This window comes from Electrophorus electricus, chromosome 4, assembly GCF_013358815.1.
Source record: "Electrophorus electricus isolate fEleEle1 chromosome 4, fEleEle1.pri, whole genome shotgun sequence".
NCBI classification, from domain to species: Eukaryota; Metazoa; Chordata; class Actinopteri; order Gymnotiformes; family Gymnotidae; genus Electrophorus; species Electrophorus electricus.
The window spans coordinates 31,161,695-31,182,982 of record NC_049538.1 but is presented as its reverse complement, the minus strand read 5'-3'; the positions used below and the strand labels follow the sequence as shown (position 1 = coordinate 31,182,982).

The 21,288-nt window shown below is 42.6% G+C and overlaps 1 protein-coding gene across 1 annotated transcript; it reads left to right on the top strand.

Moving 5' to 3' along the window:
• Positions 1-231: 231 nt before the first annotated feature.
• On the top strand, positions 232-7,123 carry uri1 (URI1 prefoldin like chaperone). The gene is made up of 11 exons (XM_027024160.2): positions 232-552; positions 2,680-2,714; positions 2,999-3,077; positions 3,306-3,441; positions 3,582-3,673; positions 3,770-3,830; positions 4,025-4,208; positions 5,081-5,342; positions 5,470-5,618; positions 5,809-6,040; positions 6,258-7,123. The coding sequence occupies exons 1-11, from the start codon at positions 496-498 to the stop codon at positions 6,438-6,440; spliced, it is 1,470 nt and encodes a 489-aa protein (XP_026879961.2). The 5' UTR covers positions 232-495; the 3' UTR covers positions 6,441-7,123.
• The last annotated feature ends 14,165 nt before the right edge of the window (positions 7,124-21,288 follow it).

Genomic DNA, 21,288 nt, shown 5'->3' with positions numbered 1-21,288 from the left:
TATTTAAATAAAACAGTCTGTTAGGTAAGCACACAACTGTAATATTCCCTCTGTGTATTTTTTGCATTGCATCGTCGACTGTTCATGAATATAATTAACATAAAACACGATTATAAAACCTTAATAACTGGATTAATTCCGTAAGACTTTAGTCACGTTCAGTTGTTTACGTGCTTACGTGCGTCGGTCCACGTACCGATAAACGTCACCGCGTAGCAGTCACGTGTTCGCGACGCTGTTGTTGTTGGAGGAACATGGCGACAACGCATCTTCGTCGCTGGAGGTTTGAGAGGAAATAAGTAGTGGGCGTTTTGGAAGAGATCGACGTTATAGGATGCGAGAGTGAAATGGTCTTCATCTGCACTTGGATCACTACCGCGTTATTGATGACTGACAGGCGGGCGGTCCGCTGGAGTGTGTTTACTGGCATTCATAAACATTTCTATAGGACTTCAAAACCTTGAGAGATCTGGGAGCGCGCTGGATATAACACACATGGCTGAAAGAGTGAAGACGAGCGGCGTGGAGAGATTAACAGAAGAAAACAGGAAGGTAGGACAAAACAAGCCAGCCTGGACCCCTTTCAGGCTGGGTCCGTGCAGCACGCGGGATCTTCTGCGTGAGCTGCGCAGGGCGCGTGGCTGTGGTTGTGCTCGGTGTTCAGATGGATGTTGAGTGTTGGTGCTGGGTGTTATAGATGGGTGTTATAGATGAGTGTTGGTGCTGGGTGTTATAGATGAGTGTTGGTGCTGGGTGTTATAGATGAGTGTTGGTGCTGGGTGTTATAGATGAGTGTTGGTGCTGGGTGTTATAGATGGGTGTTGGTGCTGGGTGTTATAGATGAGTGTTGGTGCTGGGTGTTATAGATGGGTGTTATAGATGAGTGTTGGTGCTGGGTGTTATAGATGGGTGTTATAGATGAGTGTTGGTGCTGGGTGTTATAGATGAGTGTTGGTGCTGGGTGTTATAGATGAGTGTTGGTGCTGGGTGTTATAGATGAGTGTTGGTGCTGGGTGTTATAGATGGGTGTTGGTGCTGGGTGTTATAGATGAGTGTTGGTGCTGGGTGTTATAGATGGGTGTTATAGATGAGTGTTGGTGCTGGGTGTTATAGATGGGTGTTATAGATGAGTGTTGGTGCTGGGTGTTATAGATGAGTGTTTGGTGCTGGGTGTTATAGATGAGTGTTGTGCTGGGTGTTATAGATGAGTGTTGGTGCTGGGTGTTATAGATGGGTGTTGGTGCTGGGTGTTATAGATGAGTGTTGGTGCTGGGTGTTATAGATGGGTGTTATAGATGAGTGTTGGTGCTGGGTGTTATAGATGGGTGTTATAGATGAGTGTTGGTGCTGGGTGTTATAGATGAGTGTTGGTGCTGGGTGTTATAGATGGGTGTTATAGATGGGTGTTGGTGCTGGGTGTTATAGATGAGTGTTGGTGCTGGGTGTTATAGATGAGTGTTGGTGCTGGGTGTTATAGATGAGTGTTGGTGCTGGGTGTTATAGATGAGTGTTGGTGCTTGGTGTTATAGATGGGTGTTGGTGCTGGGTGTTATAGATGGGTGTTATAGATGGGTGTTGGTGCTGGGTGTTATAGATGAGTGTTGGTGCTGGGTGTTATAGATGAGTGTTGGTGCTGGGTGTTATAGATGGGTGTTGGTGCTGGGTGTTATAGATGAGTGTTGGTGCTGGGTGTTATAGATGGGTGTTGGTGCTGGGTGTTATAGATGGGTGTTGGTGCTGGGTGTTATAGATGGGTGTTGGTGCTGGGTGTTCAGATGGGTGTTGTGCTGCATGTTGGTGCTGTGGGTTCAGATGGGTGTTCAGCTGGAGATGATCCTTTTACGCTTGGAAAGTTAAATCAGCATCGCACTTTTGCACATGGATGGCGTGCAGGGTGACAGTGTGGCTCACCAATGTTTTATAGAAAGCTCCGTGTTGGTACTCTAAGCCAACAGGCTGGGTCGACACACTGCAGGCGGGTTTCAGATATGTCGCGAATCTTTTTGTTCCATTTGTTGGCTGTGGTCTCTAGATTACCTTGTTTTTGCTTTGGTCGACTTTGTAAATGAATTATACAGGACACAATCAAATGGTTTGTTGACTACAGTTGTATACTAGCTGTGTTTCGTTATAATGAAGCTCTGTTGGGCTTCAAACAAGTTAAAGGCACAATAAGTCATTGTCCCTAACGTAATGAAACAGGTTTTATTCTGACCTACTAACCTGTTTTAAACACGGCTGCTTCCGGCTGGGCTACCTGCTCCACAGAGCACAAACTGTTTCATTTAAGACTACAAAGCACTTTCATTTTTCATCTCATGTGAGCTGTAATTTATAGAAAAACCATAAAAATAATTTTTGTAAATATTGTTACCCTTTGGTGGTAAAAATGACTTGTTGCTCTGTTTATTTGTTGTGAAATTATAGATTCATATAACAACTATAAATATGAATTCATGAAATATATTGTTGATGTTTGTTACTAATGCTGTAATTAATATTAACGTGGCTTTACCACTCTACAGGAAAATTGTGAAGTTCCTTTGTGGTTAATGAAGTGAGCTTGTGAAAAAGCACACTGTAGTTGTAAGGTTGTTTTCATCATGATAAGATGTAAACATATTTTGGAGTGTGTGCATGTGTTATGAAATGACAGATGCCTGTCACTGTCCCAAACAGGTTATGAAAGACTGCAATGATCAGCTCATGCATTGGTGAGTGTTGTTATAGCAACAAGCCTCATGGAAACCTTTTATTAACCTTTTATTGAAATGTATTCAGCTTCAAAATGTTTGTTTTGTAAAAAGTCACACTTAAGGAACAAAGCGAAACCTTTTGAGTGTATAATGACACACTGTACAAGACTTATTAAAGGATAGCATTTTAAGTATCTGCATGTTGATTAGACCATTAGATAATACTGCAGAGCTAATGACAGCAAGGGTGTGTGTGTGTGTGTGTGTGTGTGTGTGTTTTTGCTTCCTTGTTTGCTTACCAGGAAAAAAGTGGAGAAAGACTACGAAAGTCTCCAAGAACGTCTTATCACGTTGCCTGATAAGTTGTCCTACGATGTGATGGTATATAAAAATTCTGCGTACATGTTTCTGTTTGTCCTGAGTGGATGTCCGTAACTTCATAGCTCGGTGTATAATACCATCTTGGAATTCTTAGAATTTTCTCCTTCACATTGTACTTCACTGTGTTGTGTTTCTCACCGGAGCGTTCCTGTAGTGAGCTGTACGGCAGCTGTCATGTAAAACCGTGTAAATGACTAGCGCACCTTTTCCCCTTGCCAAACATTCTAGGTGCCATTTGGCCCGTTAGCCTTCTCTCCGGGGAAGCTGGTTCACACCAATGAGGTCATGGTGCTCCTCGGGGATAACTGGTTTGCCAAGTGTTCAGCGAAGCAGGCTGAGGCACTGGTAGCTCACAGACAAAAACGTGAGTTACATTTGCATTCTGCTACGTGGTTTGAGACTTTGAAAATCTATCTGAAGGACCTCCAGAAAACACCTTGTCCTTCGGAAAGCTTCGTGATAAATGTCGTCATGTTTTGTATGACTCTTTGCGTATTTTTCCAGTTGTAAAGAAGAAACTTGATGATCTGCACAAAGTAATGAAGAGCTTTAGGGACAAAGCTGAATTCACAGCAGATCTAGAAAAAATCACGGACGTAAGTTTCTCACCCTACCCGTTCACCAAAAATCAGCATGTTTTGCTCATAAGGAAATAAAGTCTCACTGTTTGCCAACCTCTGCCCTCGCCACAGACTGCGGGAGACTTTGTTGACATTAGAGAGGTTTTGAGCAAAGATGAAGAGGTCACTAAAGGTAACGCTACATGTAGGAGTGGTGCAAAGCATCATGTCATGTTGTTGTTGTCAGGTGACTCGACATTTGCCAAATGTTTGTAGAGATTTTGCATGTCTTTAGAACATGGGCACCTCACACACTTTTTTGGGGTCTTTGTTCTTGGATGCCTGCGACGTGTCGGGTGTGTGTGTGTGTGTGTGTGTGTGTGTCAGGTAAGCCACGCGTGGCCCACAAGCCGAACTCCAAGCCGAAGGAGGAGTACGTGTTGCAGCTGAAGGAGGAGCAGTGGGAGGGTGAGGGTGGAGCCAGCCAAGGAGGAGTCCTGTCTGAGACGGAGCTCTGGGCACGACTGGATGAGCTGGAGCGTTTGGAGGAGGAGCAGGATGAGCGAGACCGGTGAGACAAACCCGCTCCAGATGTGCGCGTGTGTGTGTGTCTGTGTGTGTGTGAATGTCCACTAAAACCAGGTAGTCTGTGATTGTGTCTGTGTGAGAACACAAATGTAGCGCTATATCTTGGCAGGCTACAACAGCCTTGCTGAATAGTCTTTATTTTATCAAGGACGTTCCCATCTCTGCTCAGTGAAGACGGAACAATTTAACCAGTGTTCCTGTCCAAGGCTGATTTTCCTTCAAATCAAATGTATTTTTTACATTTGCTGTTGTCACAAAGTAGCTCTACAAACGTCCAAGAGCGAGCCAAGGGCGACAGTGGTGAGGAAAAACTCCCTAGAGCACGAGGAAGAAACCTGGAGAGGAACCAAGAGAGGAACAATGGTCACTACAATTCTAACAATTTTTAAGAGAAAAATAAATAAAAAATGAATAAATAAGCAATTAATGTCTAGTCCGGGTTTCTAGAGGTCCTAGTCTTGTCCTGATGGTGTGCACGTGTCCAAAACCCATCCCACAAGAGAACATCCATCAAGGGCAACGTAGAGTAGTTGGCTGGGGTGGAGGTGTGGTGGGCTACAGCAGGGGGCATCAGGGGGTGGTGGGAGTAGCCATGGCAACTGAGATGGGTGGAGGCTCTGTAACATCATGACATCAGGGGCGGGTGTACCTCGGCAGAGTATAGAATAGGTTATTAGGCACATCCAGGTATGCGGGTGTGTAAATTAGGGAACCATAATGTGCAAAGATGGACTCCAGTGCATCTCGCTATGGCAGAAGTATGAAACAACATGGCTTCAGTAGTCAGATCCCAAAACCTAGACTTCAGGTCTCCCAGCGTCCAGTGATATTCCGCTGTTATCTTCTCTCTCTCAGATTGGACAGCACAGACACCAATGGAGAGGACACCACGTCCTCTTCATCAGAGGAAGAGAAGGAGACTGAGACGGGGTCAGCAGTCGAGGTCAACGGGCACAGGCAGTGTGAGGACATGTCTCCAGCCTCCTATGCAGGCCGCGTCAACGGCGTGACCGGGCTGGCACTCGACGGGCAGGACAAAGATGAGGAATATGAAGATGAAGAAGAATTCAGCAGCCTGCCAACGATCTACTTTAGTCACACCACGGAGCCAAAAAAAGTAGGCCAGTACTCGGAGCTACAAGCGACTCTGAGTGAACACACACCATACTGTTTAAAGTAAAACTAAATAGAGAGTCTTGCATGAGTCTTGTGATTCTGAGCGTGCACCTTTTCCTGTGGCACAGGTGCGAATCAATACGGGAAAAAACACGACTCTGAAGTTCAGTGAGAGGAAGGAACAGAAAGACGCCAAGCGGAAGAAGAAAAGTGTCAAATGTAATGGCCACACCCTCCACGAGCATCACAAGATCACGACCCCAGCCGACATCTACAGGTCAGAGCCTGCAACAGCGCGGTACCAGAGGCACGGGACCGGGTTCTCGGGGTCTCTGTTCAGGGCCAAGCTGGAAAACTGAGCCCTTACACTGCAGAGATTCTTGCTTTAGTGTTTAATGTTTACAAGAATAAAAATGCGCGTGTGTGTGCGCGTGTATGTGCGTGCGTGTGCGTGTGCGTGCACGCAGGGTGTTTGTGGACGTGGTGAACGGTGAACCCGTCCCGAGGAAGTCCATTCTGAAGTCCCGCAGCCGTGAGAACAGCGTGTGCAGCGACACCAGCGAGAGCAGCACGGCGGACTTCGAGGAAAGACGCGCCCTGTACGGCCACGAGGAGGGAGCACACAGCGCCGCCAGCAACGGCGTTACGGAGGATGGCAGGCATGCTGCCATCAGCTTGTACCCCAACGGACGCGTCGAGGTAGTGAACGCTGGGGTGGGGGAGGGGGGTGATTGTTTTGCTTGTTTGTTTCAATAATACTGCAGTACAGTAATGCTTTGGAGAAACTAGTTATTCTTTCTAATATGTCCCTTAAAGGCTCTTGGACTTTGCGTTTTACTGTAAATTGCATTTTAGTGTTTTGATTTAGTTTGTTCACTCGTGTCTGTGCTCACATATAATCCCATAATCCCTTTAGGCTTTTTCTGGGACGGTGGTGGAGAAAGATCCGCTTCCCGTCTTAATCCCTCACCTGACCATCACCCCCCCAGCCCTACCCACAATCCCTGAAAGAAAACAGGAAGAGGTCGGGTCAGAGACACCCCAGGAAGTTCCCAAGCGGGTGTCAAAGTTCAAAGCTGCCCGTTTGCAACAGAAGTGAGACACCCTCCAGGAGGGTTGAAGCTTGTTTGTTTTTGTTTTGTTTTTTTACTCCTTTTGTATGACTGGAACTCTTTTAGGCTGGATGTTTGTTGTTGGCACCTGTCCTCCCCACAGCCCGTGTTCGTCCACTCTGCTGTCTTCAGCCAGTCCATCACTACTGCATGTGCTCAGTGTGCTATGAAGCCCCATAACATGCACTTTCTTCTGCCTGCTAAGAGTCACGAGGGTGGGAGTTCGTGGGCTGCATAACTCTGTTTGGCGTCTGTCCTACACTAGACTGACGGGGCACACTTAGCGAGGATCCACACCCCCAGATGTCTGCCTTTCACATACATTTTGTCTTTGGCTTCTCTGTGTTCCTCTAGACTGTATTCATTCGATCAAAGTAAACAACAAACTGAGTTTAGACACATCATGCTTTCATGAAAGGTCCATTATCTTAGAGAATCACTAGGACAGCGTTAAAGACTCGTGCATCTCTGAGCTGTTTGTTTATTTTCAGCCTTTTAAGAAGTGCCCTCACTGCAGCGGTGTTGGCTCGTCGTCCTTTCTAGACTGTATTTAGCTGTAATCCCTGAATGTTTTGCTATGTTTCCAGTTTTTTAATGTAGAGGTTTTTTTTGTGATTGCCTACATGTTAACTGGAAGAAAAATAAAGTTTGCCTATATAGTTTCTCTGAAGTCTTTTGAGTTTCTCAGAATTCATTTGATGTCATTTAGCTTATGCTTTTAAAGCAATTTACAGTTATGAGTGAGCACTACTTGAGTAATCGGGGGTTAAGGGTCTTGCTCAGGGACCCAACAGTGGCACTTTGGCAGTGGTGGGACTTGAATACCAGCTGAATGCAATGGTCAACAATGATTTTACTTTTGGCAAAAACAAAGCAAAACTGGTTTATTATGTATAATTGCATGCTAAAAAGCAATAGAAAGGAAAGTGGGTTGTCTAGCTGGGATGTTTGAGGCTGAATTTGAGCAAAAATCGCACCCTGTATGTTTTGTACATATTTTAACTACCAACAGCCTCATTTACGAATAAGTAATATATGTAATGTAAAATCTAATTGCTGTGTCACGTAAATGATAGAATTTAAAATCAGATTTGGATTCAGTGTTAAAAGTACTGCAAAAGTACTATTTTAGTTTATGAAACAAAAGTTCAAGTTTTTATGCTCAATGTAATATATTTTAAATAATTGAATCGTTTGTATGCTTCGGATCCGTAAGTTTCGTTCAGTCCGGGAGTGCTGGCAAACTGGAGAATTGGAACTTAGTTGCAAGTAATGCAATTTTTCTTCTCTCTTTAGTCAAGCTGTGCACTCTGTACTTTGTACTGTGTTCATTCACTTCCCTGTTCAGCTATACTGACAGTTGAGCTACCTGCCACTAGAGGGCGCTAAAGCGCAGTTCAGTACATGAGCTCAGATCCACTACCTCATCTCTTCCCTGGGCTCCTTCCAGAGATCTATATCATAAATCTCAAATAAGTAAAGCCACATTTGTTTTGGTTAAAGCTTTGTTTCTTTGAGCTTTGATTTTTTTTTTTCAACTTAAAAATTGAATGTCGGAGAGAGCGAGTTCTTTTTTTTGTTTCTCTTTGTGTGTGTGTGTGTGGGGGGGGAGTCTGTTATTGTTTATATGTTTATATGTTATTTGTATGTACATATCTAGATACTTTTCACCTTGTTTCAGTATGTTTGACTGGAACATCACGAAAACATCTGTACCGAAGAACAAGTGTCCAGTTGATGTCTAGATAAATTATACTTTAAACATCCTAAAATATCAATTATTGCACATCTACCAAAAAATAATTTAAGCATTCCCAAGACATTTTGTATAGGTTCCAGTCAAAAAATAAATAAGTCACAAGGTTGCATGTCTTGCGCGTCCATCCGTGAAACCAAAAATTGTCCAGTGTGCTTGCAGGTCACATGGTGTTTAAGTACCAGGTTCAGTACAGAGACGTGAGCAGAGTACTGAACGCTTTAAAGAGCTCCAAGGTCCTCAGTGCCTGCCTGCTCTCCTCTAGCAGGGCCTTGTCTGACCGCTGCTATCCATCAGCTCATCAGTTCATTGACAGTCAGGCTGGTTCAGACCCTGACTCAGCGGCTAGACTGAATGCAGCATGGGTAATGCATTCAATTTCCTTTCAACTACATCAAACAATAATCATAACACCCGAAAAAGGAAAAAAAGACCATTGATAGCAATTTAAAATGTCTTCGAGTTCAGTGTGGGCCTGGAATCATCCTGCCCTGCATACTCAGACTTCTCACTCCCCCAACATCCCAATTAAAGCTCATGAAAGCCAAGTCAGTTAGCCAGTGAACTGGGTCAGGTGAGGTCCTGCCTGCCCAGGACTGGGACACACGGGTGTACACTGGAGAACCCCCTAACCTGCGTGAGTAAAGTCGCGCACCAACCCTGCTCACATGTATAACAGCTAATTACCGGCAGCATGGGTTGCCTGGGTTGATAACGTATTACTAGCTAGCGAGCGAGCACTTTTCCTAAACATCACTACAGGGAGGGAGGGAAGAATTCAGATCACCTCCTGCTGTCTGCGTCCAAAATACAGGTTATTTGCTTGGATGACATCCTGATAGTCTATCAGGGCTACAATGAGTGTTCCCCCACACCATTGTGCAAATAAAGTGTCTTTTATATTCTCTCTCTCTCTCTCTCTCTCTCTCTCTCTCTCCCTCCCTCCCTCCCTCCATGAATAGGTTTTATGCTTAATATCCAATCTCAAGTTATTTCAGCAGCCATGACTATATTAGGCCTTGACTCAATATTTCCTAATTTAATTAAAACATCTGATACTCATCTTGAAGAAAACAACCATTAAAGGCGATTACACACTGATTAGTGAAGTGGTTATCAGGTCCAACAGAGTGTAGGAACATGCGTCGCTCTGTTACTGGGACCAAGGTGTGTTTGGACCTGATTTTAATAAGACACAACACAAACTTCCCTTAAAAATATTTAATTGCATTTCATATGTCTTGTTACTGGACCAAGGTGATCCGTGTTCTTTTGATTCTGTTCTTTATTCTTAAAGAGGTTGAAAAATTCTGACATCACTGGGTTTTTTACTACAGAATTATGAGTATAGTGGTTTAAACAGTCACAGGTACTGATCTAAGCAGTATGTGAACTTAATTCTTCGTGGCATCAGACCAGGCAACATTTTTCCAATCTTCTGTTTAATTTTGGTGAGCCTGAGTGAACTGCAGCCTCACTTGTCTGTTCTTAGCTGACAGGAGTGGTGTCCCGTGTGGTCTTCTGCTGCTGTAGTCCGTCAGCTTCAGTGTTTGATGCTCTTCTGTAAATCTCGGTTGTAGCGAGTGGTTGTTTGAGTTACTGTTGCTTTTCTATCCGCTTGATGCAGTCTGGCCATTCTCCTGTGACCTCTGACATCAGCAAGGCAGTTTGGCTTGGTTTGACCTTTTTTTTAATGGCATTTAGCTGACACTTTGGATAAAAGTGACTTACAATTATAACTGAGTACAAAGGGTCTTGCTTAGGGACCCAACATCTGTAACATAGCAGCAGTAGGTCTTGAACTGGCAACCTTCTGCTTGCTAGTCAAGTACTTTAACCACTGAGCTACTGCTGCCCGGTTCAGGTAGTCTTGAACGTGTCTACATGCCTAAAAGGTGCTGCAATGTGATTGGCTGATTAGATATGTGTGCTAACAAGCAGTTGAACAGGTGTACCTAACAAAGTGGTGAGTGAGTTTATATAATTGTGTTTCAGTTTAAATGTAATTTTTTTTGGATGTCTCGTCTGCTTCACACCACATCACTACATTTCAATAAGAGCAAGGTCAGGACTCGTAATGTTCATTTCCACATCAGAAATGAACTTGTACAGTTCAAGAAAAGTATAAAATGCGACATTCATTTTTGAGATGTCTCCATAGCAACAGAAAATAGCAGTGAGCTCTGATTTAATTTTTAAACCACACACTAATAATATTACTAAGTCTGAAATTGCTTTTTTTCTGGGGCTAGAAAAAGTCTGGTCTACTGGCGTAGTGCAAAATGTGATATTGGACTCTGAATCTATTTGTCAGTCTCATGCGCGTTTCTTTAAACTCTCCCACAAAGGTAAAGTTTTCTCCTTTCACATGAAGGGTGCATTCCATTCTTTTCTGGGAAAACCAAGACCTCAGACTTGGAGGTGTTGATTTCCATCTCAACGGCTTGTCAAGTGCAATAGTCAGCATGGAGCAGCCAACCCAAGCTAACCTGCCTATCCTTTGGCTAACGTTGTCTAGCAAACCCTAATCTGGAGACCAGCTCGTGGCATGAATGCTGTCCCTACGTGATGCAAGATCATGAATGTCATCCTTAAGTGTATGTATTAGCTTGGGAAGCCACAGAGAAGTCATCTTACCTGGAGCCAGACTTATACATCTGGTCAACGAGTTGGGTCAGTACTGTTGTTTATTCTCTATCCTAGCTAACCTGTTCAATTGTGTGTGTTTTTTTTAATCCACTAATTTGTAAAGGCCAACCAATTTTTAAAACATCACTTGGGAAGGGAAAAAACTAGTCACCCCAAGGAAAGAGAAAAATAAGTCTCTCTCCCTAACCATGTGACCTGAGCCTCTTCAAGCTTGCTAACATCAGGTCAGATGCAGATGGCAGTTCAGAGTGTTGTTCTTGGAGAATGCGGGGAAGGCACTTGAGAGAGTGCCTGCGTCTCACCCCAACTGGGGGACTTCGACGCCAGTGTGAGGAATGTTGGAGATACTGGAGAGGAACAGCCTACTAGGAGTGAACCTGGGTGGAGAAATGTTTATTAGACATCTGTTCAAGTCATGGAATATAAAAAACAAACAATTTGTTCAAACACAAGAGTGCATAAGAGAGTATGTGGTAACAGGGCATCTTGGGCTGAAGGTCAGTGATTGGTTTTGTACTCCAATTACATGAGGCCATCTGTTCTGGACACTCAAGGAGACGAGAGGGGCAGAGCTGACAACAGATCATGATTTGGTGGTTTCAGCCAGATAAGCCTGCTAAGCCCTGTCAGGATTTGAATATACTATGTTCATATGTTCATATGCAAAATCACAGCCAGCGGTACACGTCTGTGGCCAGGAGGCTGTTGGCGTCTGTCACAGCAGCAGTCTTGGAACACGCAGTTGAGCACCAGTGGCGACAGAAGCCATCACGTTGAAGAAGAAGCACCAAGTAGTGCTCTCAAAGAGATTTCCAGATTCTTTTGAGATGTATCAGAGGACCAGAATGGCTGTGACAGCTCAGTCTTGGGAGCAGTTTTCAGAGGTCATGGCAAAAGACTTTTGGGTGGCCCAAAGATGTTCTGACAGACTGCTGAATGCCTCAGGAGGGGAAGAAGCTCACCCAAGCTGTCCTGACCAGGGATGGGGAAGTGCTGACCCCTAGTGGTGATATTTCATTGCGTGGTGGAAAGAACACGATGAAGAACCCTCTGACCCCATCAGGAGGATGGGCCTCATCCCAATGGTGATTCAAATTCCATCACTGCAGATGAGGTCAGCCTGGTAGTTAAAATCTGCATAGTGACAGAGTAATAGGAGTGGATGAGATTTGAGACGAGGGATCATGGGAGCGTGGCAAACCCATGGGCTTGGAAAAGGGATATGACCATGTTGTTCATTAAAGAAGACGGATGTTATCATGGACGGATGATTGAATGGTTTATTGTGATCATCAGGTAATGTTAGAATTTATTAATATAGAAACCCAGATAATTCAAAAGTAATATATATAACCCTTTGGGCCATCAGAATTAAGGATTTGTCTTTTCTGATAGCACTTTAATACTAATAGACATTGCATAAAGAATGTATCTGTTTGGATCACCAGCTGTTGATATGGCAGCAATGAAATTAGGAAACTCAAAGAGTAAGACCTGATCTACACTCTTGGAACTTTAGAAGCCCATAGAATTAAGTTTATGATTGAAAACAGCTGTTTCTGTTTGATTCAAACTCCTCCTAGAACTTCAGAGGGGCCATAGTCTGAAAACTCCTGTTTGTCTGGAAACTTTGTGTACTTCACTGCAATTTTTATATATATATATATATATATATATATATATATATATATATATATATATATATATATAGAGAGAGAGAGAGAGAGAGAGAGAGAGAGAGAGAGAGAGAGAGAGAGAGAGAGAGTCAAATTAGATATTTAATGTTTCATGTTTCCAACTGATTTTTGCTACTACAACACAAAGTTCTGCATGTTTTTAACTCAGAAAACAACAGATCACGTTGGACAGCTGTGCAGCCACTCCTGCTTCCCCAGCAATACTGCTGATTGACAGCTGGCCTGACATCTCCATTCAGTCCCCACCTGCTTTCTGTCAGTCAAGCCTGCCATCCTGGGGCTGCTGACAGAGCCGTCACCCTGCATGAGAGGCGTGTGCCAAAGCCTCTCTGCTCTTTCCCAGGCATGGTAACCTTTTCCTAGTTTTCCTTCGCTCTTCCAGTTTGCTCCTCCTAGCTTCCATTAGGACGGGAGGTGGCTGGGCCTTGCATTTGTAATACAGAGTGTTTGGAAAATGTCTGTAACACTTGAAATGATAAGGAGACAAAACTTATCATTATGTTTTGAGAGTTTCTATCAAATGTTATAAACAGGAAAGGCACCCTGTTGTTTTGTTATATTATGTTGTTAATTTTGTCTATGTGGTTTATGTGAAGAGGGCCACAATGGAAATAAGCCATAGACACTTTGTGTCTTAATTCTTAAAGGTTTAATTTTAAATTTTAAAGTGTGGGTAATGGCTGCTGTGCAGTTTTGTGTATTTTTATTAATCAAATAATTATTCATTCATAAATCTCTTGCACATCTAATAGTCATATTATAAGCTTTGTGCATTGTTGTGGGAAAATCCATGCTGCATTCAGTATAGACTAAGGTTTATTCAACCTATGTGCAGTGCTTAATCCTTCCAAAAACACATATACCATGTCTTAAGAGTGGTGAGGCATTTTATAGGAGAGAGGTGAAAAAAAACAAAAACCCCAAAACGATAACAAATAAGTCTCTAAATTTCAAGCATTTAGTAGCCCAAACAGCTGGAGGTCCAACCTCTCCTGTCCTACTTGTACAAGCTACAGCTTCTTGAAATACACAGCAAAGCAGGCAAACATGTGCCTTTATATCCACCAGAAATCAACCTGCCGAGAGAAAGGCATTGTGGAAAGCTCGCTAAAGCTCTGGAGAAATCAGCACAGCGTTTAAAGCCATCCGCCTGCCTCCACTCCATCACTGCTGGGTTCAACGGTCATTTAACTGCCTAGCAAAAGACAAACAGTAAACGGTTCCCTTCTCTCAGTCATTTTCCCCAAATCGCTGAAAACTGCACTTATTAAGCCCCTCTTGTAACGACTTTCAGACTCCCTCGACTTTGTGAAACATTCAGTGACATGGAACGTAAGACATTCACGTAACATTAACAGTGAATACCAACGCACTTAACGCTACCGATAAAGACCGCAACATTAACACAGGCTAGACACACATGGAGATTAACATTGCACTCGGACGCTGACAAACAATGACCAACACTGAGGCACGCACTGACGGGGGGTTTATAGAGACGGAAAAACATTAAACGACAAAAAACAGCCTTGTTGTTTCCTTGATACACTACTAACCAGGCCAAAGAGAAGTGACCAGGTTAGCCCCATTCCCACATTACTGCGGCTTCCAGTTCACAAAAAGATACATTTTCAAGTGGTACTGCTTGTTTCTAAATCATTATATGGATTAGGACCTACATACCTCTCTGACATGCTCGGAGAGCTCAAACCCAGTAAGCTTCTGAGATCAATAGGGACCAGTCAATTAGCAGTTTGAAGTAGAATTAACTCACATCACAGACAACCTGCACAGCCACGACAGGCCCAAATAAGAAATTATTTTAAAAAAGAAGACTGAAAATATGCCTGTTCTCCTGCACCTTTGAATGAATCGTCTTTAGGAGTGTTTTAGTGGGTGAGAAGAAAAGCACAATTTGAAATCTTTTATCAGCTGCATTTAAAAATCTTGACCAAATTATTACAGAGCATTTGCAAACGAAGAGGACATTTCGGTTTCTAATTCAGTTCCATTTAGTTCCCTAAGTCCTCATTATCTTGATTTAAGGGCACTGCAAAGAGCAGTTTAATGATTTACTGATTCCACCTCTGTTCCTTCCCTGGCCACGCCGTGCTTGTGCGTGCTGTCATCCCAGCAGAGCTCAGCACACACCTGACAGGTGACAGGATCCAGCTGAAGACTCAGCTTCAGGCCTGACTCCCTAATCAAAGTCCTGTCACATCTGTCAATAGCCTGCTATTGTGTCTGAACTGGCTGTGATTGATGTGAGCAGGGCTGGATGAAGGAATGGAATTTGAAAACATAAAACCCCCATGTGTTCCAGTGCAAGGGATTTACGCTCCGTGTAAACCTCGGAACACTACAGGAACTGTGAGGCATAAGTCAGGAATTTCCAAACAACACTGAAATATTATGGCACCTCTGTTGTATTCTATTCTATTACATGATCTACAAGATACTACTACATCTCACTGTCACTTATATGTTGCATTTGTATATGTATTGAATGTGTAGTATATATATTTGTATGTATTTGTATATATTGTACATATGTATACCTGTATATATATTCATACAAACAAACTAATATATATGTTTGTTTGTATGAATACACACACACACACACATATATATATATATATATATATATATATATATATATATATATATATATATATATATATGAAGAAGATTCCAGGTGAGTAACTCAGTGTACTGTAGTAAGAGATGTAAAGATATTCAAAATTGTAGTATACAGAGTATCCAGAGAAACAGAACATTTCTGGCAAAGCTCCTTCATCAGCTGTGCAACCAAAGTGCATCAGAACTAGTAGTAGGAGGAGCCAGTTCATGTATGAAACAGTGGAAGCTTAACTCACAACATTCATTCACTGGGCTTGTAAAGTTCAGGTCTTTCTCTTTGAGTTTCCTAACTTCACTGCTGCCATAGCAACAAGTGGTGATGCAAACAGACATGTCATTAATGCAAACGGACATGTCATTAATGCAAACAGACATGTCATTAATGCAAACGGACATGTCATTAATGCAAATGGACATGTCATTAAAGCAAACGGACATGTCATTAATGCAAACAGACATGTCATTAATGCAAACGGACATGTCATTAATGCAAACGGACATGTCATTAATGCAAACAGACATGTCATTAATGCAAACGCACGGACATGTCATTAATGCAAACGGACATGTCATTAATGCAAACGGACATGTCATTAATGCAAACAGACATGTCATTAAAGCAAACGGACATGTCATTAAAGCAAACGGACATGTCATTAATGAAAACAGACATGTCATTAATGCAAACGCACGGACATGTCATTAATGCAAACAGACATGTCATTAATGCAAACGGACATGTCATTAATGCAAACGGACGGACATGTCATTAATGCAAACGGACGGACATGTCATTAATGCAAACACATGTCATTAATGCAAACGGACATGTCATTAATGCAAACGGACATGTCATTAATGCAAAGGGACGGACATGTCATTAATGCAAACGGACATGTCATTAATGCAAACGGACATGTCATTAATGCAAACGGACATGTCATTAAAGCAAACGGACATGTCATTAATGCAAACGGACATGTCATTAATGCAAACAGATGGACATTAAAGCAAACGGACATGTCATTAATGCAAACGGACATGTCATTAATGCAAACGGACGGACATGTCATTAATGCAAACGGACATGTCATTAATGCAAACGGACATGTCATTAATGCAAAGGGACGGACATGTCATTAATGCAAACGGACATGTCATTAATGCAAACGGACATGTCATTAATGCAAACAGATGGACATGTCATTAATGCAAACGGACATGTCATTAAAGCAAACGGACATGTCATTAATGCAAACGGACATGTCATTAATGCAAACGGACATGTCATTAATGCAAACAGATGGACATTAAAGCAAACGGACATGTCATTAATGCAAACGGACATGTCATTAAAGCAAACGGACATGTCATTAATGCAAACAGACATGTCATTAATGCAAACGGACATGTCATTAATGCAGTGTCCAATATATACATTGTGTGTGCATTTATTTATTTGTATATATATATATATATGTATGTGTATCGTATTTGCATTTGTATTTGAATTCTCTGAGGAGTCTAAAACTCTTTTGACTCTTGCATTTCTTTTTGGGAAAGGTTCATTCCCACATATCAAGCAAGAGCTTGGAATTCTGCCAGGTGAAAAATTAATCAGTGGCATCTTTTCTTTCCAGTGGAGTTACCTGAAGCAGGAGGGAAGAATAACAAAGAGGGGTTTGGCATGTTTTTTTGGGTTGTTTTTTTTTTGCATATCGGACAGGTTGGAGTAGGATATGTCAAGAAATGAAGTAGGCAAAATCATATAAGTATGTTCTTCTGTGTGTGGAAGACAACATGTGTCAGAAACTCAGGAGTTGACTGTACCCTCAGCACACGATTATTAATGGATCTCAAAACCAAAAGAAAGCTCAAAGGAAACGAAGGGCAGGAAGCCCCGGAAGTCAGATTATTCAGAAGAGGAGATTTGACATTTACGGGATTAAGTAGACACCTGCGTGCCTGCTGTAGCCGTGAACATAATCCGTAGGATGAGACCAGTGCATCCAGGCATGAGGGGGCAGGCCCAAGATAATTATGCTTTAGCAGACATAAGTTCGTTTTGATGTCTACACGAGCAATCAAAAAAATAACAGCTTCCATTTTCACTGCTCATCATTACATTTAATTTCCAGAAGAAGATCGAGTATAACTGAATATACAGAGCAGACAGAATATGAAAAAAGAAACAGATCCGAAGACTTTTAAAAGGCAGCGAAAAGCACATTTCCACAGAACACAACCCAGAATGACCAAAACAACCCAGTACAGTGGTGCATTTCATAACGAGATGCTCTTTAAAAACCGTCGTGACGGAAAGCGTCCAACAACAGGCAGGAAATCAATGCTCAAACTCCTCATCCAACAGAGTAATGAGCATAATCCTTTCTTCTCTTTCTTTCCATAAAAAGAGAGGAGAAAAGCCAAGAATGGAGTGTCTGCCTTCTGATAAATAGAGGGGAGAGAGACTATTAGAGACACACAGACTAAAATTCTAGTGTCTCTTTGCACCAGTACTGGGTGACCCAGGCACTGTGTAATTTTCCACACTCTTACACACCTGCTCCTCATCAACTAATCAGCAGACATTTCACGAGTCTGCAGAGCCGATGCCGTAATTGACTGATTCTGTACAGAAGTCGTCATAGTTTTTTTAAATATGACTTCCAGTTTTATGATTTCCAAATGTTAGTTTGAACTCAATCCAGATGTGTCTTTATGAACCTGTAATAAAGACAGCCTCACACTAGACCCAGTGCAGATGGGTCACATACAGTTGACACTACTAGGGATGTTTTAAGGAAAAAAGTAAACCCTGCCAAGACTCTGATGTTCACAGATCAGACACAATTCCACACCTCTTTGACATGTGAATATTCTACGAGGCCGTCAGAAGAACCTCTCCAGCCTACACCCCTACAAACATTCGGCTTGGAGCTGGGATTCACTCACCCCATTTCTTAAGCATTTGAACGTTTTACGTGTTTATCAGCAAAGATGTTTTGAATCATCGCTATTTTCTAAAAGATTTTTTAACAAGGTGAAACTCCTTGCCAAGGATTCCATTGTTGTCTGGAGATAAACAAAGTGACGTTTCCTTCTGCCAGTGGCCCCCGCGTGGCTTTTGTTTATGTTGTGTCTTTGTGCCGCACCCCACAGAGGCGGCCTGTTCCCATCTTATCCTCCCTGTTCCCATCTTATCCTCCCTGTTCCCATCTTATCCTCCCTGCCAGCCGTGTGCCATTCTCTTTGTTTCCTTCCTTTTAATCCCCTTTTGTGTTCAAACTGTGCTGACGTTAATTGATTGTTTTAGGATCATTTCGCTTTCGTTTGTGCACTTGTTTTGTCTTTTCTTTTGTTCCAGTAAATGTTCAGTTTGAAGCTTGCTCTCATGTCCTCTTTGTGTGCATGATCTTGGCCTGGAGACAGTGACCACATGAGTGTACTGAACTCAGACGAAGAATCAGACAAATCACTGTATTCCAATAACAAGACAGAATAGGATAAACATATTTAGCTAAGCAAAACAATGTGAATGTGTAATTATATGGGATACGTAACAATGCAGGTGTTTTAATGATGTTCAATATCATATCAAGATGTACAGGCTATGCTGCATTAAAATAAATAAGACAACCTCCATCTGTGAGAATCTGCCTACACTTGTCCATTGCACACTGCATGTCCAATGATGTCCATGTTTGTAGGCTGTCTCCTTAATGAGTTTGTCCTCTGTTCAGACAGACACGTCTGCTGTAAACTTGCAAATAAATGGGACAGGAAGTGGAAGTTTGGCAGCTCCAAGCAGGCGTGTCTCACTGAATTGTCTCCCCTGCCATCTCCACATGAGCCGAATGGTCCAGGAGATCGTGAGCAGTGTGCACGTCAGGGATTTAACATTTAAAGCTGCCTAGGCATATGGTCAGAAAGACAGACAGAGACACCCAGAGGACAGTTACGAGACGGATGGCCCATTGCATGATTGTTGATATTGTTGATATATTTTATATCTCCACTATTGTGGTGTCTGTTGTCACCCAGAGGAGGACGGCCCCCTTTGAGTCTTGGCTCCTGTCAAGGTTTCTTCCTCGTGCTCGAGGGAGTCTTTCCTCGACACTGACACCCTTGGCTCGCTCGCTGGGGGCTTGGACTTGGACATTTGTAAAGCTGCTTTGTGACAACAGCTGTTGTAAAAAGCGCTATAGAAATACATTTGACATGACTTTGACTTGATAGAAAAGGAGAAAGTGTCTTTTCGGATTATTCTTCTATTCTACAGTGTTGAAAGCATCGGCATGTGAACGAACGCAACTGAGTCCGCCTGCCCACATACAATCACAAATCCTTCCCTCTCTTAATAGCTAGTTACTTTAATGAGGTTGAGGTTAATTATGAGGTTTCAAGTTAGTCACTGAGAACAGTTTATTTTCTAGTGGTGTCTTTCATGGAATACCTTGTTTTGTTTGTTAGTGCTGAACGGTGAGTGGAATAGTGCTTGGAACGGTGAACTACAACCTGCAGGTGACTGTAAAATATCCAACAACCTTTAGGTATAGTAATAAAGTTCATGTTTGTACCCTGAAGTGACACCTAAAGTGAGTATTAAAAAGACACTCAACATATGGCCCATGGTTAGTTCATTTTTCTAATTCACATGTCTTTTCACACGGGAGGAACACAGCGTATGTTAAATACTGAACATTTGACATTAGGTTGTTGTGAAAAGACTCCTATTGTCAGATAACCCTCCATAAACATAATGTGGAATGTAAGTTTTAATAAAGTAGATTGTTTTGTTGTTCTGTATAAATGTGATAGATCACATTTACACAGAGGGACCTCCCATACACAGCAGAGTGTGGGAGAGTCTAAAGTGAACATAGTTTTAGGCTACGACCCAGTGCGGGTGAGCTTTCACACACTCAGCGGCGTCTATCTTTGGAAATATGTCTTAAGGTAAAACATGTTTCTGATTCAGGAGGTCACGGATTCACGTGCAGCATTTGACATACTCGTGTCATTGAGCATTAAATGAGTGACACAGTTATGCCCTGAAACGAGTGTCTTTAGCAAATCTGTCATATATCAGGATCTAATGTTCCTGGCAGATCCCGGGGATGTCAGTGACAGGACGCGCAGCTGTATGGGCCGAGTCCCTGTTCTCCCCGTGCTTTGTGTTGGGTGATGTCACTTTGCTTCATGTTGTGCTGGTTTCATTTTCAACCCCTCCGCTGGCTCATTTTATTTAGGACTGCAGCACCAAAAGCATTTATAGCAACGGAACCCATTAGCACGATGCTCAAACGTGACCGGTGAGTGAGCAAAAGGACCCTGCAGGGTGTGAGAGTGACTGTCCCGGCTGACCCAGGATCAGTGGGCATGTGGGCTCCTCCTCCTCCGCCACACGAGCCACACATCTGGCCGAGCTGTGTACTGATCTCCGAACAGAGCGACAGACGGATCTTAACAAGCTGAGGTGGGAATCAATTTTGATGACACTTTTTACACAAAAATTACACTTTTTAGTGTAAAGTTTTTGCGATGGTTTTGGACAAAGACAGTTGCATGAAAAAGCAAAGGAAATTTGGTATTTTTGGTGGGATTGTGTGCTGTGTTTAAATGCATCCTGGTGCCTGTTAATACACAGAAAAATCTCCAGTGTTAAATATTTACCAGCTGCACATGACTGGAGGCTCTACGAGATGATTGGACACTGGACATTTTGCTTCTTCACATCGATATGAACAGCAAAAAAAAAGTCACACCATGTATGTGAGAATACCAGACCGCACAGATAAGACGCCGTTAGTACGACAGAGCAGCTTGTCATCAGCTCATTGTAGGAAACAACAAAAATGCATCTACCATAAACACAGGATATATATATATCTGCATTTGTTCGACTTCAATAATTTCTTTCCACTCCTGCGTTTTGATTTGCATATCTGTCAGAGTTCTTGTTTAAGCGGGTGCGATCAGACTGAAGCTAGTCACATTGTCAGAGCGCTTCCCTCGTTAATCAGAGTCCTTGTCATGGGCTGTCCACGCTGAGAGGACGTCCCTCCCTTACTTCCGTAGTCATATCAC

Excerpts from the sequence above, each read along its gene's own strand:
- uri1 (XM_027024160.2), top strand. The coding sequence starts at position 496 with ATGGCTGAAAGAGTGAAGACGAGCGGCGTGGAGAGATTAACAGAAGAA. Across the intron at positions 553-2,679 it reads TAACAGAAGAAAACAGGAAG|GTTATGAAAGACTGCAATGA; the intron begins GTAGGACAAAAC and ends TGTCCCAAACAG. Across the intron at positions 4,209-5,080 it reads GAGCAGGATGAGCGAGACCG|ATTGGACAGCACAGACACCA; the intron begins GTGAGACAAACC and ends TCTCTCTCTCAG.